The 19212-nt window shown below is 36.3% G+C and overlaps 1 protein-coding gene across 7 annotated transcripts in view; it reads left to right on the top strand.

The window, feature by feature from the left end:
• The window catches only part of Mctp (multiple C2 domain and transmembrane region protein), a 690267-nt gene that overhangs the window by 206132 nt on the left and 464923 nt on the right, over positions 1-19212 (top strand). For 2 of the 7 annotated variants that reach the window (XM_090373430.1, XM_090373478.1), the window contains exon 1: positions 5681-5770. The exons of the other annotated variants lie outside the window; for them this stretch is intronic. In XM_090373430.1, the coding sequence (XP_090229556.1) occupies positions 5719-5770 (52 nt within the window). In that variant the 5' untranslated portion in view covers positions 5681-5718. Of the gene's footprint in view, positions 1-5680; positions 5771-19212 lie in introns of those variants that run through there. 7 annotated transcript variants of the gene reach the window in all.

The raw sequence follows: 19212 nt of genomic DNA on the forward strand, positions 1-19212 counted from the left end.
GGGAGGAGAGGGGAGGATGGCGTTGCCGCCTCTAGAAATTTTTGATAATTCTAACATTTTAAAAGCAAATTAATATTTTGCAGGCCTAAGAGTTTCTCGAAATTTTACAAAATTACATTGATTGATATTTTTCTCCCTTGCTAGAAATCTGTGACACTTCTACTTACAATTGTAGATTCACTCTCCGAGAGGTTTAGCTACAATTACTCTAAATTCAGCACATCACTAACTGTCGTAGTGGGAATGATCTCACTTGGCGCGCTATGGCCATAGATGCCGATGCGCCTAAAAAATTCCTAAACAATGATCTCACTGACTAAATTTGGTTTTAGTAGCAGCATTTCTTGAATATGCAAGATGAATGCAAAGTACGAATTGCGGTGAAACTCATTTGGCGTTACAGCATTGAAAACATAATGTCAGTTATTTTTCTAAACTGTTATAGTAATGGAAGACGTAGCGTGATCCGTTTTAACACGCAACTAGTAGAGAAAATATTTAAGCGTAAAGCACCGGACAGTATTGAGGTAATTTGTTTACAGTTCGACATGCAATTTACATTAACGTATGAGAATTGCATTAAGATATGCGAAAAAGATTTCAGAAACATTACTGCTGAAACAAACTTAGTTATTCTCCAAGTCTGTTCTTATGGTAGGAATAAGAACAGAACGAGAGTGCAGTAGCACGCGCTCTTTGAGTGAACCGGGATTCAAGCCCGTGACTGCTAAATATGATTGTTTGTATTGATTATTTATTGTAAACTCCTTTGACCTAGTGGTTGTGTCGGAGTATAAACAAGAACATTTTATAATAATGTCTGAACACTTTGTTCTGTGAGGACTGTTCCAGAAGCCTTTTTTTTTTATTATTTTTTTTATTTCTGTATTCTGCTCCATTCCTCCCATTTGGTTAATAACATTTAGCATTGATTCCTAGACTGAAATTTGACCAACCAACCCGGTTCTCTAATAAATGAATCGCGAAACTATATAATCTCATGCACTACCTTCTGATGATCATTATTATAACCAAATACTGCACCAGCAATTTTAATGCAGTTTGTTATAATCTGTTTGGTTCTGGTTACGTATCTGTTTGCATTTTTAGTGTTTTATCTTCTCTTTTTCAATGTGGTTGCTAAAACAGGACTTTTAAAGACATTTTAACAATATCCTTATTCGGTGATCCGAAATGAGATATAAAACGAAGTGTGGTATGTGTTTATTTTGATAGCTAATATAACGGGTTAAGTGAGGTTAAGTATGCATGTAAGAATGCGAAGTGGTGCTGTTCTCATTAAAACAGTACAGACTGCCTCAAGGACAAATTCTACAAAATTCAAAGAGTAAGAAAATAATTCAGTATAAAGAGTGCCGGCTATTTTGATTCTGATTGAAACTTCTGATTTTCACTGATCTCACACGTCTAGATATTTTAAAGCATTTAGTAGTTTATTTTTATAACAAGAAAACCGGATAGATACGAACTTATTGTTTGAACATGTGTTTATTTTTCCAGCATCCTACCGAATATTTGCATTTGCAGGCAAGTTCTTTATACGGTTATAAACCAGTAATTTAATTCGATAGCGAACTTCGTTCTCTAGCGGGCGTTTGTAAGAATTTAAGTAAAACTCCTTGATAAGGGTTTCTTCATATTTGAATGTCTTTCATACATATACTAGGAAAGTTCTACTTTCTTAAGAAATCCAGAATTAAAAGAAATGTGGCCTTTTATACAAATCGGATTTTTATTTTATTAATTGATAATTGGCGGATTGAATTGAATTTACCCAGTAAACACGCCTCCACCATATGAAATTTTTAAAATGAGTAAATTTCAAATTCTATCTTGGTTGCAATAAAGATTATTTGTTGCTTATCTTCCGTTATATTTAATTTTAATTGATGAATAGGCTTAATGAACCTTATTTTTAACAGAAAGTTCATTAACTGAATCTTCTGTTAGAATTCTTTCTAATTTATTTTGATTATTTTTAGTGTGACTTTTATATAAGCTTTATTTTAAGTCCGCTTTTTCAAAGTATACTCGTGTCTTCATTGATGAAACTCCTGTTTTACCTCTATGCGGTATTTATCGTAGCTAGGTTAGCGGCTGTGCCACGTCATTGCTTTGCATGCAAAGTGGTATCCAAACTGCTTCGCCCAGTTTGACTTTTCTGCTTCTTGCAGTATAGCAAACACTAATGTAACTTGATGTATACATCAAGTTACATCTTCAGGATGGGACTAGGAAATATTCAATGAGTTCCGAACTAAATCCTTCTTCTGTTTAGGAACTAAAGCAAACGATTCACTATATCCGTCTGCATTTTTGCAAGATTTGATCTGTGCAACAGAATCAGAAGAGATGATTGTTTCAACATTTTTTCTGTGGTTTCATATTCTGACAGCATTCAGATTTGAATTATTGTTGTTATCGTTATTTAGGAGCATTAGCAACTAAGGCCATATTGCTCCGGGGATATGCGGTGGTCATTCCCTGACCTTTCCGCATCCTCCATATTTGGTGGTCACGGGCTCGAACCCCGGTCTAATCAAGAAGCGTGTACTACGCACTGCTGCTCCTGCCCACCTGGCTATGGAGGCGCCCAAATTTGAATTAAGCTTTAGAAAATTTATGAAAATTCATATGGAGCTTTAGTACTTCACCCCATATCCTCTTTTCAGTCTCTGGAATTATTTTTAGCTGCTTGAAGACTCGATTCTTTGCTTTTCAATTTATTTTGTAATATTTATTATTTATTTATTTTTATTGCTACCAGTATTTCTTCTTAAGTACAGCGTTAAACCTTATTTTAAACTTTTGGCCAGATTTTTATTATAAATATCACAAACATCTGGACTAGAAATTGTGCGAATTCTGCTGTTTTAAGCAGAATTTTTATTGCAGCTGGTAGCGTTTCCGATAACTACTTGAAAAGTAGGTTGTACCGGTGTTGTCAAACAGACAGAAAAGCCTTTCGCTCAGTTTTTCTGTCTGAAACCATTTTATGTATTCTGTTGCCTCTTGTTGTATTACAAGAAACATAGTCATGTGTTGCCACTTTCCCTCATAACTTTCCTTAATACTCGTACCATTGCACAATTTATAAATAAAACCTCTATCAGAAACATCGCCTTACTTCATATGTTTAGTAACACTAAGGCAGACCAACTATGGAATCATTTGTTATTCACAGTCGGAAGTTTTTTCACTTTGTAGATTCGAATTTATTTTTACCTAGACAGGCCCTTACAGTTCATTAAACATGGGAAGTGTATGGTACAGTCATTATGTCCCGGTCTTCTTTTCTGCATACATCACTACGAAAAAATACAATTTACGTTAAAACGGGCAGTGAAATATAGTACTGTATGTACGATGAGTCATAAGAAACTCTGGCTAGGAATGAGAAAACCTATCCAAAACCCAGCACTACTTAGCGATTTTAGCGTTCTGAAACATTTAAATGAAGACGCACCTACTGTTTTATTCAAGACGTATTATAGATTACACCTCTGTAAATTTTAAAGGAGTGGCTACTTAGTGAATATTCAGGTTTGGAAAGAGTGTAAGTTTTCCTATACATACGAGTACATTACTTCAACATTTATGACAAGAATTTTTTTAAACCTTAATTTATTGGTTTATATAAAAAAGGTGGCAAAGTGGTTTAACCCTTTTTGTATACAAAAGGGTTGATTTACCAACTAGGCACAATAAGCAAGTGCCAGGAATACTTAGATATTAGAAAAAAAGTTTTTTGACGCCTTAATTTCAATTTTCGTACTAAAAGCTCGATCATACGAACTCTGCTCATACTATTTCCCCTCCCCTCCCCCACCTCTTGGAAACCGTGGTTTTCAGCAGTCAGACCAACAAAAGAATAAACGAAATATACGGACGCGGTATTGAACTAGTGATGGCATAATCGAATGATTGATAATCTATTTCAATAAACGATTATATGAAAATTAGTTGATTACAAAATTGACAACAGTAGTGATCGAGCGGAAGTACTGCCGGGAACTATTATATAGGTATATTATAAAAATAAAAGGATTCGATCTGATGGGACCCAAATTAAAGATAAGGAAAATTCTTTTTTCTTTCTCCACTTTTCTTCTTATCGAATTCGTAATCACTTAAATTTCGTATAATCGATATTATGAAAATGCCATAATCGATTATTTTGATTCTCGATTTTGCCATCACTAATTGTGAGTATGCATTGTTATAACTGATTGGAGCTTATTCGTAAATAACGAACCCAACCCAGCTCCTAAACAACTTGGCAAATGTGTCACCAGTACACGTCAGCTTGTTGATAATTTGTTATAAAGTTACTTCCAGTTAAATTTTATATTTTTGCTGATATCTTCAGTACGTTTAGTTGAAACGCCTTCTACATGCATTGTATTTTTATTGCCGCGACTTTATGGAATTCGGACCGCAAGCTGGAGCCGACTCCATTGCTTGTTGCGATGATGTCATCACGCCAATAACAAACGATCGTTACAGAGGACACAGAAGTCATCTTGAGATTCTCCTCCGTCCCGTTTAATGCGACGTCAGTCGATCGTGTATCCAGTTTTGACTGTGGAGGATTTTGAAATAAACTTCTGTGTTAGAACTCGCGCAGAAAGACCGAGACCATCAATCTGCTTTATATTTGGAATAATTTCCAATGTTGATTAGATTACTGAAAAGTTCGGCACGCCACCAGTTCTCATTTTAATTAGAATAAAGGCGCCGATTCTTCTCATTTCTTGCACAAACACAATCCATTGAGAGGAAAGCAATCAATGCAATCGCAGAACTCTCATTCGCGCGCTCACTCTCTCTTTTATATACATGTTCTTCAATTATACTATGTTCTTATAGCTGTGCTCTCAGTGTGTGGTTTGCCGGTAGTCTGAAGAAAGTGGCGCACCCTCCAACGTCTATGCCGAAACGTGTTTTATCTGGGAAGCTAGTCTTCTCGGTGGCGTGCGACTGCATTTGTTCTCGGATGTGTGCGGAGGAAGGGATATACTGTATTCCAGAAGGAAGTAGCGGTGGAGAACGCGCTGCATGGTCTCTTAAACTCTTGGGGATGCCATTATTTACGATTAACGTATCTTAGGAATAGGTACGTGGCATTTGCAGACGTCTCGGATTCATTTATTTTTCTTACTTCTCACTGGTTAGATCTCAACTAGTCACGAGCGTGAAACCTTAGTTTCAGGAATCATCACACACAAGTTTTCTACGGTAACAAAAAGTGTAGATGGCGCTAGTGCCAATTGTAGTATGAAAGGATGATATATTTATAAAGTGACCCAGTATAATTTGAATTTGTTGCGCCTTCTGTTTGTGCCAGTTGTATACGCAAATTACTTCGTGGCAGAAAATAAGCAAAAAAGAAAAACAAACACTCCCCTCGTGGCGGTTGTATTTTGAAACTTTCCTGCTTTCGCTATAGCAGCGACACTTCTTGAAATCCAGATGTCGTCTTCGCATTTTGCAGTCGCGAGTGCACGCTCATGAATATTCGAAAGCAGTCTGAACAGCTGCTCTGGTATCGTGCTCTCGAAGGAGCTAAGGTTTTGTAGCGGTTTATTCTTAGTAGTGGAATAACTTTTGTGGCTCGTTTAACCTGCAGCGGAATACCTTGACCTTGGATATGTAGACTTCGATGGTTTTATATTCTGTTTTCAACGGAAAGGAAATATGAAGCAGCTAGTGCGTCTTAAAGTAATCAACCCTTCATTATTTTGTAAAGGTAAGAATTTTAGCACGTTTTATATACGAGAATAACTATCTCTTTCAAAAAATGCTAATTCCGCGATGAGTAGAAGCTAACATTTTAATTTCGCATTACCGAAGTCTCCTAACTTATTTTATTTATTTTTTTATTTGTAGAAGTACTTAAAATTCCTTATTTTATTTGTTTGAATATCTAAGAAATTCAATACTCTTTAAAGCATGTTCTTGCATTGTGTAGAAACAAATCCCCGAGTTATATTGGAATGCTTGACAAACTGCCGGGCTACAATTCCATAAACAATTGTCAAAAGTTTTTTGTTTAAAAATAACCACTAAAATCTGTTTGGTATTTTTGCCCCCTTTTGGATTGTTACAAAGAATCTTGTTGGTTGGCATTTATATGAAGTTCAGGATTTTCCCCTACCGATCCATTTTGTACAGTACATAGTTCAAAATATTTCAAGTCACGAATGTGTGATTCCTGTACAACATTGGGTGAGAAGACGAACAGAACGATTTCATAATTTTTTTAACGTAATAATGAAAAATCCTTAATTCTATATAATGTTTTCTCTCTCTCTCTCTCTCTCTCTCTCTCTCTATATATATATATATATATATATATATATATATATATATATATATATATATATATATATATATATAGTTGGTGAAGCAGGTTATTTTTATTTATCTTCTAAATTTGTTCAGAAATTTTTTAGCTAGCATAAGTTAGGGAAATTTGCTGAATTTTTTTCCCAATACGTGTTGGTGAAACAAGTTTTTATTATTACTAGGAAACCGGGCTTGCTACAGAGCTCAGATTTTTCACCGAGCAGGTATATCGATATGCCTACTCAATCATTTTAATGCGTAATTTCATTCGTTGAAGTTATAATGTCGTGTCTTGAGTTTTTCCCCTAATAGAATAGGCTTATTACGGCTGGACGTAGTCGCGGTTCGTTTTCCAGTGTAGAGGGTTTGGTTTTCTAATAAATTAATTAATTTAAATAACAAAAAAAAAAAAACCGTCTTCGCGATATACTTCATAATATATAGGCCATAATTGTTGTTAGCTTGTAGTCAAATTATGTATCAGAATGACTTGTAACGTGGTAAACATCTAGTTCAGGCAGAGGGGCTAGCTTATGTATTCTAGTTGCCGTGTGCGACTAGTAAATGTTTATTTACTGTTATCAAATTATGGATGAAACGTTCTTTTCTGTGTTTCTTCCTTACTTTGGTCAGTGTAAACCAGAAATATATATGGATTTTTTAGAAGGAAGTGGGAGTCATTTGAGCAGGTGGGGGAAGGGGGAATGGATTACAAAACAACGAAAGTGCTTACTTGTGGGTCTTGCATTCCTGAGTCCGAAAAGACGTGGATCCGAGTCGTACATCAGTGGATTTTTGCCAGCTAAGTCAATTTCTTCGCCTACCAGTTTATTTTCTTTGTTTGCTTTCTTATCAAAAGTAAGGCTAAAATTTTTTCGCGTTTTCTTCACCGCTAAGACGTCTTCCCACACGCGCTTATCTTATTGTGTGAAGGTACATTAAGCGCCTTCACTTTAAGGTTAATCTTCTCTCCCCCCCCACCTTATTGTTCTTTTTCCTTTCTATCTTTTTACTTTGTAGGATAATTAAATTTTTTCCGACTCCTCCAACACGGGTTTGTTCAAAAGACAACTGTATAACGTCCAAGTATTGGGTAATAATAAAAATATATTGCAGTAACTTATACACTCCCGTGAAAATTTTTAATATCAGCGTATGTCAAGCAGTTTTTGTTAATTTTTTTGAAATTAGCTATAATAATGCAAGTTTTAATATATATATATATATATATATATATATATATATATATATATACACACACACACACACACTGTGCTGCCACTTTATTAGGTACACAAATGGTTTTGTCCCACGACGTTGCAAGTCACATGACCACAGTTGTGGATATAAATGCAGCAGAACAACTTTTCTAGTATCAGTTAAGCGTACAAGCCGTAGCAAGAATGGGGAAAATGAGTGATCTAATGGACTTCAAACGTAGCATGGTAGTAGGTGCAAGATGTGCTGGACAAAGCATCTCTGAAACGGCAGTCCTTCTGAACTTTTCACGCACCACAGTTTCAAGGGTGTATCGAGAATGGTGCAACGAACAGAAAACATCCTCTCAACAGCACACCTGTGGAAAAAATCGCTTGTTGATGAGAGAGGTCAGAGGAGGATGGCTAGAATTGTGCAAGCAAACAGACGGGCCACAATGATTTCTGACGTGTCAGAATACAACCTTGATGCGCAGAACAAAATGCTGCAACGGACCACTAGTCGCACTTTGTCGCGAAATGGGCTACAACAGCCGACATCCACATCGCGTACCTTTGTTATCAATGAAGAACAAGAGCACGACTCCTGTGGGCATAGCAATACCAGCACTGGACTATCGAGGATTGGAAAACAGTTGCTTGGTCTGACGAGTCAAGTTCCTGGTGCGTGTTGATGGAAGGCTCAGAATTTGGCGAAAACAACATGAATCCATGGACCCGTCATGCGTGACGGCTACTGTGCAACGTGATGGATAATGTTTCCTTGGCACACGTTGGATCCATTGATACCCATAGATTCACGTCTGAATGCCACATCGTTGCTAACCAAGTGCATCCAGTCATGTCGACAGTTTATCCTCAGTCAGATGGTTACTTCTAGCAGGATAATGCGCCAGTGCACAAAGCCCGAATCACTATGGGATGGTTCTAGGAACATGACAATGACTTTTCTTTGCTGCAGTGGCCCGCTTAGTCCGCGGATCTCAATCCTATTGAACATTTTTGGGATGAGCTGGAAAGGGATGTTCGCCGCAGGCCTACACTTCCGTCGAATCTCAAGGAACTGCGTGACACACTCATGTCTGCATGGTATTCCATTCCTGCACAACGTTTTCAGCATCTTGGTCAATCTATGCCTAGACGAATTCAGGCTGTTTTAAAGACTAAAGGAGGCTCAACACGCTACTAGGTAGGTGTACTTAATAAAGTAGTAGCACACACATATATAAATAAAAAGACGCTACCAAGTATTAAGATTTTTTTTATTAATCATTGAAACTTTTTAGAGAAAAAAAATATTGAAACGATTAATATTAAGAACTATACTGATTTTTCATCAAAATATTGTCCACGAGATTTCATTACTGCCTTGCACTTCTGGCGATTAATTTTATAATAGTGTCTATCTTGCCTAACATTATTCCAAGCAATCTGCAAGGTTCCCATACCATAAGTTTTCTGAAGATGGGCAGATTTGCCGGTCTAGATGGGCAGTCTTTCCCGTCTAGATCTCATAAAAGTTATACTGAGTTTAACTCAGGCGATTGGGGTTGCCACACCATAATTTGAATTACCCCCTGCTGTTGTTTAGTTGCTAGAAAGTCCTTACATAGCTTAGAGCTGTTTTGTCATTGTCTTGTTGTCATATAAAATTTCTTCCACAAAGTCGAAGTCCAGAGGCTATTGCATTATGTTCAGGAATGTTTTACGGCCTTATTTTCTTAAAATTATTTCAATTCTGACGATGCCACCCACTTCAGAAAGACAGAAGCAACTCCAAATCATGATTGAACCAACACTATGCTTGACTATAGGCATTAAATGTAGCAGCATTTTTTTTTTTTTTTTTCTTTACTTGATCGTCTCACAAACTATACGCTTGATCCAAAATTTCAAATTTGAATTCATCCGTCCACATCACGTTTTTCCACTCAACTATGTTGATGGCTCTTAGCCTAAGCTAACAGTTTCTTTAGCTTTTCCGCTTTTAATAATGGTTTCGGACCGTTATACATCTAAAGTACTGCCTGTTTAAGACGAAATTTTACAGTTGGAGTTTCTTTGTTCCTATTGAACTCAGCTTCGATTTCGGTGCAGTAAGTCGTCGATTGGTTTAGAAATCAGTGTTATGGACTTATCTTGTTTCATTTGTTACGCGCGGTCGTCCTGATCGTGGTTTGTCCTTTAAACTGCCAGCCTCCTTGAATCGCCGAATGGTAATTTGTACTTCTCTAAATGAAATGTAGTACTTCTCATGGAATATTCTATAATATTGAAACAATACTCCCACTTTCTAGAATCATCTACAACGTTCAGGAATATTCCACACCTTTCTCGAATATTCTAGAAATTTCTTAAATATTATTTTAGTTTTTTGATGTTTATACAGAATAGAAAATGTTTTTTAATAAAAAAAATTATAAGTTCCTCTTTCAATAAACCTTTGAAAATTAAGAAAAATGTAATGCGATTCCAAACTTAAATAAGTTCATGAATATAGAAACATTATCACTTAAGCATTATACAATACAGGGATATACCAAAATAACTCTATGAATAACTATGGATTTCACAATCAGAGACCGTATTCAGCTGTATTCTTCACTGATTTTCGTTTCGTATTTAAAGCCCTCTCGTTCGGGCTCGTGTGGAGATGACATCTTTTGAGTCTTCATCTATGCTTCGGAGTAATTCTAAACTTTAATCAACAACTGGAAAAGTATATCTTATACTGTATATTCTTCCGCCTCGCCATAAATCCCCTCCCCCTCAAAATAGTACCTCAAAATATTGCGTATCATCTTTTCTCTATGTCAAAAACAGAGAAAAGATGTCTATCCTGTTTCTAGGTATCATTATCGACTCGAAGAATAACATCTATAACTGCTTTTCGGACTATGTTTCTTCTCTCCACTCAAAAAGCACTTGGAGCATTTTGGAATCTAAAAATCGATCTCTGTTGAACACACAGGCCCTTTATAATGAAGTACGTTTATGCTTATCTCGTATTTATTTTCTTCTGGGTGTGCCTCTGTGATTTGGTCTGCTGCTTTTGTGTACTCTAAGGAAAGTCTGAGTTTTGAAATGGGATAATAGATGGTCCTATTAAGCAGCAACATTATCTTATATATCCTTCATATACAGCATCAGAATTAGCAGCTTCATGTTTAACTTATGTATTCAGGATCAGAATTAACATTGGAACGATTTCGGCTGGAGAACCCCTGTACGATCGCTTAGAAACAATCCAAATCTTTGTTCTAACCTCAACAGGATTAAATCACTAAGTGATTCTTTTCGAATGCAATAATTAGGATCTTCGAGGAATCATCTGTCAACCTAGAGTTGTAGAAGTATGATACAGACTACAGGCAAGAATTTGGTACCAAATGGAAGAAATATGTGGGATAGAGCTGCACTTTCTGTCAAGATTTATTGTTGTTACCTGCACAGCTCAGAACCCGTAAACTTGATCATTTTCTTTAATCATCTGAGCAATACTATTTTACACTGATTGACTAAGTTTCTCCTGTCATTAAAAGCTCAATGTTCTACATTCTCGAATGATTGAATGTTTTCACTCCCTCTTTCGCCTTCGCAGTCAGACTATTCATTTTAATGCTTTTCTGGTTTTGTTGATTCATTGGTTTCTGTTATGAGGTTCCCTGTAATTATATCTTTTATATTCACTAAAGAATTTTGTTATAGTAGTAAAAGCTATGCAGGCAAATCAACGAGTAATTTAATAGAACAAAAATCTTCTGTTCAAAATAGAGCACGCCAGTGCTGTAAAAATTACTAATTAGGTTCAAGCTAATTAATAACGTTTAAAAATCTGTGGGCTTAGGTACGAACACGTAAAAAAGCTGGTTGACTAGTGCCTATCGTCAGCATCCGAAATTCCCCCCGTTGACCCTCTGCTTACGAATTAGAAACGCATTAAAGCCTGAAAATATACCAGTTTTTATGTATTAATTGAGAGGAATGGAATCATCCTTCGATGTACCTTTACCCTCCAGCCTTTCCCCCTTTAAATGATGCATAATGTTTTTGTTTTGATTCACAACAGGTTAAAATTTCGATATATTGGTCTGTTAGCAATTTTAACCCATTCGTCGTATTGATTGTCGGAATTTTAACTTTCAGCAATTTGATTACCTTTCAGATTGAGGCACTCCTCCCTCTGAAAATAGACAGAAATATCCAACAGAGTGAACAATGTAAGCGTCCAAGAACTAGTGGAGTGAAATCGCTTTTACTGCGTTTTCCTTGAAGGAAGTCGCAGTGTAATTTAAAGAAGTTATCGAGCAATTTTAGATTTAGTTATGAATTATCTGTTGAATAAAAAGAGCTTTGCGTCTGGAGAATATCACTACTCACTCCGTTTTGGTTAAACCCTTGAAGAATGTTTGTCAGTAGTTAATGTAATGTCCTTGTTGCATTCAAACTCGGGTCGAGAAGTGCAAGTGCTTTGCAATGTTTTCGCTGCTGGATACCTAAACTTGAAAGTGTACTGGTTAGTTTTAAAATTTCAACTTTCGCTAAAAGTGAACTGTCTGACTATTTTACTCTGATATTACCAAAATTTAAGGCTAGTAACCGATTTATTTTTACCTGAATAGTTTATTGACTAGACGGTTTTCTGTTTGGTAGGGGAGAGTATATAGCAGATGTCTTGAAATAAACTACCGTTCATGAAATTCTGATACATAAAGTTAGTTTTTTATTTTTATATAATAAGTAGGTTTCCTCTTAGAATTGCTTCGAGTTTAACTGCTTTCTTGGGGTAGGTCGGATTTCAAAAAATGTGTTTGCTAGGAAGCTGAATGTACTCCATTACTTTTGTGGAGAAAATGCTTAAAATACCCTTCGCGAATACTCAAAGAAGGGAACATTTTTCATATCTTCTAATGGGGTCGGGAAGCCTTGAGCTGGAATTTTTGACTGGAAAGAAGTTACTGTGACCTATTTACACGTTCTGTTCTTGCTTCTTATATGCCGCTTTTCATTAAAACAATTTTTAGTCGCCGATGTTAATCTAACACGGAAATTTATAAAACGTGCTAAAGTTGACAAGAAAATCAGACCCATGATAACCTACGCTTAATACGAAGTAGACTTTCATTGATTTGGCAAGTTTCCGATCAGATAGCATGTTGTTGTTTGTGTCTTATTGGTTAGCTCATGACATTCTATACAAAAACAAATTAGTGGATCCGATTATTCATCTTTAAGGTGATCGACATTAGGTAACGGTTGTTCGTTAAGTGTTAAGTACTTATGAGAGAAGGAAACACTTCCTGGGGTCTTTTTCCAGGCTGCCTTTACTTTGTTTTTCATTCATTTTCTTTTCAGTTTTCCGATTTTTCATAACTATGGTTGACCGATTTGAGATTTGTCTCCATTCTATTTTTCTCAGTTGTTGCGTTTGGTCTTCGGCACAAATTGAAACTATACGTGGGCTAGATAGCCATCTCTGTCCTACCCCATTTGGAAAGTTTCATACCTGTCTAAATTGTTTACGTTCTATTTGGGGAAGGAAAAATGCTGTTGAAAACGTTCCCATGTTATAATGTTTCATGTGAGATTACGGAGCACAGGCTATACACGTGCTCCGTAATCTCACACGAAACACTATAACATAGGAATGTTAATGACGTGTGCTTGCTGGCTTCGAAAATGGAACATGGTATTAATAAATGAATTTCCTGTTTATATATACTTTGGCAGCCACGTAGTCAAGTTTGTTTAAGAGGGTAGAGCAAAAAATTTATATTTACCATATCATGATTGCAATGCTAGGGTACCTGCCCACCCATCGATGAAAGGCCAACAAGCCTTGAAACGGTGCCGTCTGGGTGGTGGTGCCCCACCGAGAATAAGTGACACTAGTCTTCTTTATTAGTGAAGCGTTGCTCTTTAGAGGTTGTGCAATACATGGTAACTCGTTGTGAAGGATGATCATAATGAGATACAATCGGAACGATGCCTTTACATTACGATTGTAGTTTTCGATTATGAGCTATCTATCGTGTATCTATGCCTATATTTAATTTGTAGTATAATGTGGATTCAACTGGCTTAATTTGAGTACTTTTACTCTACCCACTTGAGCACGGCTGTGTTTCAGGACGATTTCTTCACCGTCACAAATTAATTTTCCAACAGATCGTGATGATCTGTTAAAAATCATTGTTAAATGCATTGTTGGGTGTTCACTTGCTATAAATCTTCGAAACCTTCAATGTGCCTGAAATCAGTTAAACTGTTCTTCATTATATTTTGGTAGTTCAGGACTTCACTTAGCGCTATTAATCTTGGGCCAACGTTTTTCTCCACGATGTAGTAAATATTGAACTTTGAATTTCATTCCGTGCTAGTTCTATATTGTAAACACATCTTTTGATGTTGATGACTTTGAATGATTCTGTGAAATTCTGTTTTTCGAACTAATTTTCTCTCAAAATTTCGTTTTAAGAGACTCCATAGCTGTCTAGTGATAAACACATGGCCTTTGTCACTTTCTTTTAAGTTTCTTGAAAATTTGGGTGAAGGAGTATTATCCAGAAGGAGAATACTGTTTGTTTTCTTCTATTTCTCTCTCTAAATTAATGGAAAAAATATTTGAATAATGCAGAGACCACCATACTGATTTTTGCGAGTGGCAGTTAAACTGGTAAAGATAAAAAAAAATATATTTTTAAGAGCTCTAGGAGTAATCTATTTGCCAGCAACAAAAAGCAGAATTTGTTACTTCCTGTTGCTGCAGGCGGCTATCGTAATTCTGAGATTTTCTGTATCCTGCTGCGCCAGGCTCCGCTTTTTTGTAGGTAACATCTTATAATTTAGATTTGTTTTGCCCATATTGGGCAAAACAAATCTAAATTATAAGATGTTACCTACAAAAAAGGTAACAAACCGAGTTCAATAAATTTTTCCCTGTTAATAACTGACTTTAAATCTGTAAAATGTTTTTTTAGCAGTAGGCTGATCAGTGGATAAACTGGCCTCGAAAATAATACATGAATACCATAAAATTTTCTAACGCTCAAGGCAGCTGTAACTTTCCGCACCATCAGTCTTTTGATGCACGACCAAGGACTTGTCTCTGATGCTACTTCTGTGTCTGTGATTGGAGTTGTTGTTGTCGTCGTCTTTCTTTCACTATACAGATTCAAACCAGAAGCAACACTGGATTGTCTACTATTTATAATTTTGGTTTCTTTTAAAGGTGGAAACAGAACTGAAGTACTTTTCTGAAACAAACTTAGTGCAAAATTCTGGACCCCCTCCCCTTTCATAATCTTTTAGAGTTCTCTTGCCCACGCCTAATTCAACTTTTTTTTTTTATAGACACATTTATCGAATCTTTCTAGAGTATTCAACCCTGTTTTTATAAAAACAACTATCTTTTATTAATTTACGTAATATTTAATTAAATTACGTATTGTAATTAAAATAATTTTACTGATGCAACCGTGGTTTGGAACAAACATAAATGCTATCTCGGGATGCATACAGCTGAACAGGCGGCGCGATTTTACTACACTAGCCCACTAAGCCTATGCGGTACCACAGTGGATATAACCACAATCTTTCAACACCGAGGGAAAAAGGCTCGAATTCCGTGGAATTATGGGCTTTATCACAACGTAGCTAAGTTATTCGGTTTCAGGCGAGGTCTCATGGTTCACCCCCCCCCCCTGGAAACTTTTTGTTTTTTCTTCCAATCCGAAGAACACGCATTTACAGACGCAATATAGATACATTTATCTATGTACAACACATATCTATATACACTTATCTAGATACACTTATCTATATACGATATTTATTTATTTATATACAGCGCGGAGATGGGAGAAATCCCCGGAGCCGTCAGACCCTCAACATACCTATAGATACACTAGTGCCCACGGTACACTTTCGTTGACCCCAGACAACATTTTTTAAAGAGGGGAAGGGAAATGTCGGTTAAGCGGACTTCTACTTACTTTATTGTTGTGCACAACAATAGAGTATTGATGGTATTTGCTTTTTGGGAATATTTTTCTATCTATTTAAGTAAATCTTTTTGGACCTACCTAAACAAAATCCGTAATGACGGATACACTGTATCTTTCCAATTACTATGTAGCTCATTCTCTGTATCAATGTTTGTATTTTGAGTTGCTACATGTTGTTGATTAGAGAATTTTGAATTTGTGTACTTTCTCTAATCGTATTAGTCTTTCAACTCCCAGTTTTTTTATTGGTTTTCATACTCTACATATTTTGCATCTTCTGCGTTTAAACGCAGAGTTGAGTACAATTTTCATTCTCCTTGGGGATGTTTTAGTTCCGCCAGTGACAGAGCGATTTTCGACTCAAGTTTGTTGGATTTATGACCTTTTGCTAATGTCAATCAATACAATGGAAAGACTGAAATTGAACTCGGATGTTTTTAGTTTTAAAATTGTTTAAATATCTGTAATGAAATATAACCCATTGCATTTTACTTTTGCATCTGCCGTACCATTAATTTTCTAAAGGCCAGAGGATTCATTCAATTTGCAATGTCGTTTCGCACTGCAAATAGGTAGTATGTGGTCTGTAGTCCACATACATACACCTGGTAGTATGTGGACTACAGACATCGGAAAGGAGAGGGAAAAAAAAACTAGTTTTTGACATTTGCGCTCGGTGCTGAAGTTTTTTGAATAGTTCTAGGTTTTCGGTTAATTTAGCCTAAAATTTGTATTTGACAAGTCCACGTTCCTCAAGATTTTGCTAGTTAATTTGTAAAATTCAAGAGAAAATACAGCGATCACCATCGTTTAGTAAAGCGGAAGTTAGTCTCCGCTTCCCATTCGGGAGGGCCTTTCAATTTATCTCTAATAATTGCATGTTCCGTAGCTGTTTGGAGTCTGCATGCAATATGACAACTTTTTTTTTTTTATATTAAATAAGGTTATTGTAGGAAGATTTTATTTAAAAACTGCTCAATGAGATTCTTGGTCATTCTCCCCAATGTCATACCATATCTTCATGAATTGCCTTTGGCGTTAGTCTATCCCCCCCCCCCCAATATTAGATGACTGTACGGTGACTGGTTTTGTCCATCTTTCCTCATTCACACAACTTTGACTTCAGGACCTGTAATTAAAAAAAACACGTTATTGAAAGTACAGTACATGAAACATGGTGGGTTACTATTTGAAGTGTTATGCATTAAGTACAGAAATTTTTAGCACTATTCCATTACCCTTTCATATTCGAGTCACGAACTTTCAAACCTCCCTCGTATTGCAAAATCCTTCAGTATATATTTAGGGAGGGGGGGGATGGAATGTACGATACCTGCTGCCACGTGGCACGTTACACTCGTATGTAAAAAGTTCAGCAGTGTCAAGTTCTGAACAATGAAGTGCCTTGATATCTTATTCACGGTCCAAGGATGATCCATTCATGCAAGGTCAAGGAAAACTACTGGCGGATTTTGTAATCATTTCAAGGCAAGCATCGTTTTTAATGTACAAGCTTTGTTGTTATGGGGGAGGGTTAATGGCGCATAAGCTGCTATGGATATAATGCACAAGCTTTGTTAATGGGAAAAAAAAAAAAAAAAACTTGCAAAGCTGCTAGCGTTTATTAAATGCAGTCAGCATAAATGCTATTCCAGAAAGAGCTTTAAAAACCTTTTTTATACGAAGTAACTGATAAATAAGCACTAGTAAACTATCACTCAGCTGATTTTGAATTTCGTGACAATGTTCGAAAGGTACCATTTCATTGCGTCTTTTCATCAAATGTTTACAGAAATGACATGCAGTGACATCGAGGGATCGCCCTTAAGCTTTCGTCCCAGTGAAATCTGATAAATCTGCTGTGCGTGTTACTCTTCCAGAAACTATAATCATAAAAGCGGAAACTTGCTGTAGCGTAGAGAAAAGTAATCCGAACATGATCAAACACCGTAACAGGAATGATGCTCTTAAATACAAGCGAGTCAGATCTCATTCATAAGGCCACAGCCTTTTTGTATTCTTTCATTTAAGAAACCCAAGTTTTGTTAATAAAAGAGATAAGGATAAAACAGAGAAAATATAAAAAAAAAAAAAAAAACCACCCTTCCAGGGGTCGCTCAAACTCGATTTTCAGTAAGGTTTTCTTCCCACTCAAGTAATCCGAACATGATCAAACATCGTAACAGGAATGATGCTCTTAAATACAGGCGAGTCCGATCTCATTCATAAGGCCACAGCCTTTTTGTATTCTTTCATTTAAGAAACCCAAGTTTTGTTAATAAAAGAGATAAGGATAAAACAGAGAAAATAATAAAAAAAAAAAAAACCACCCTTCCAGGGGTCGCTCAAACTCGATTTTCAGTAAGGTTTTCTTCCCACTCAAGTAATCCGAACATGATCAAACATCGTAACAGGAATGATGCTCTTAAATACAGGCGAGTCCGATCTCATTCATAAGGCCACAGCCTTTTTGTATTCTTTCATTTAAGAAACCCAAGTTTTGTTAATGAAAGAGATAAGGATAAAACAGAGAAAATAATAAAAAAAACCACCCTTCCAGGGGTCGTTCAAACTCTATTTTCAGTAAGGTTTTCTTCCCACTCAAGTAATTTAGCTGTCGGATCACGTACCCGAAAACCCAAGCGCCGCTCAGCCTCACAATAAAATTCACTGCGAATGCAAAATCTGACAAGCTCTTTCCCATCCATTCCGCTTTCCTTTGCAGCGAATATACATAGCTGCTCTGCGTCACTTTACAACCCTAGAGAGGTTTAAAATTTCGTTAACATTCCAACTGCGGCAGAATTTCAGGATATAAACTGTCTAAAAGGAACTACTTTCAGAAAATAAAGAAATGTCGCACTGAAATCCTTTTATCATGCTTAATTTGTATTCGGTCACGTTGCATTCACATTATTGTCAAAATATTTTACTCCAGTTAGAACCATTGCTCCAGACAGATGTCACTTCGCACACTGCAACTGAAGCAGCAGCTGCCTGAAAATTTATCCTCTTTTTACAGTCTAAACAAGACTTTAATCTGAACTTAAAACATTGAGGAGCCATCACTCTATATCTGTAATTGAGCACATTTCTTTTCCCTTCCCATTCCAGAATGAACGCTTTAGGCAATTAATAACAGATGGAACCAAGGGCGAAGGAAAGTCGTAGGGGTGGGGAATAATAATAAAGTTCGTCTAGACAACTGTCAAAATTTTCGACGCGCACAGCAAAATAACAGAAAAATACTTCAGTTTATGTATTCTTCTTTTTCGTTATTCCTTTGAGCAAATAATGATCCAACTACTTTTGGATTTCCATTCCAAAAATATTTTCCGATGATCTGTAGTTTCATATTAATTCGATATGGCCTCCAAGTATAATCCTTTTAAGTTATGTTTGTGTATGGGACGGTGGTTATAAATTAAGATATTCTCTGACAGTTGTCAACCTATGTCACAACAGCTCCCCTCAAAGCAACACGGCTCAACACACAGCCTGACTGTTATAATTCCCAATATGATCAGAAGATTCTAGAGCTGGGGGTTATTTTTTTACAGAATGTACATGAGGTATAACTGTGGAAATGTAATGGCCAATTGAAGTTGACTCTCTCTCTC

This window comes from Mastigoproctus giganteus, chromosome 1, assembly GCF_048544385.1.
Source record: "Mastigoproctus giganteus isolate SK-2022 chromosome 1, ASM4854438v1, whole genome shotgun sequence".
Classification (NCBI taxonomy): Eukaryota; Metazoa; Arthropoda; class Arachnida; order Uropygi; family Thelyphonidae; genus Mastigoproctus; species Mastigoproctus giganteus.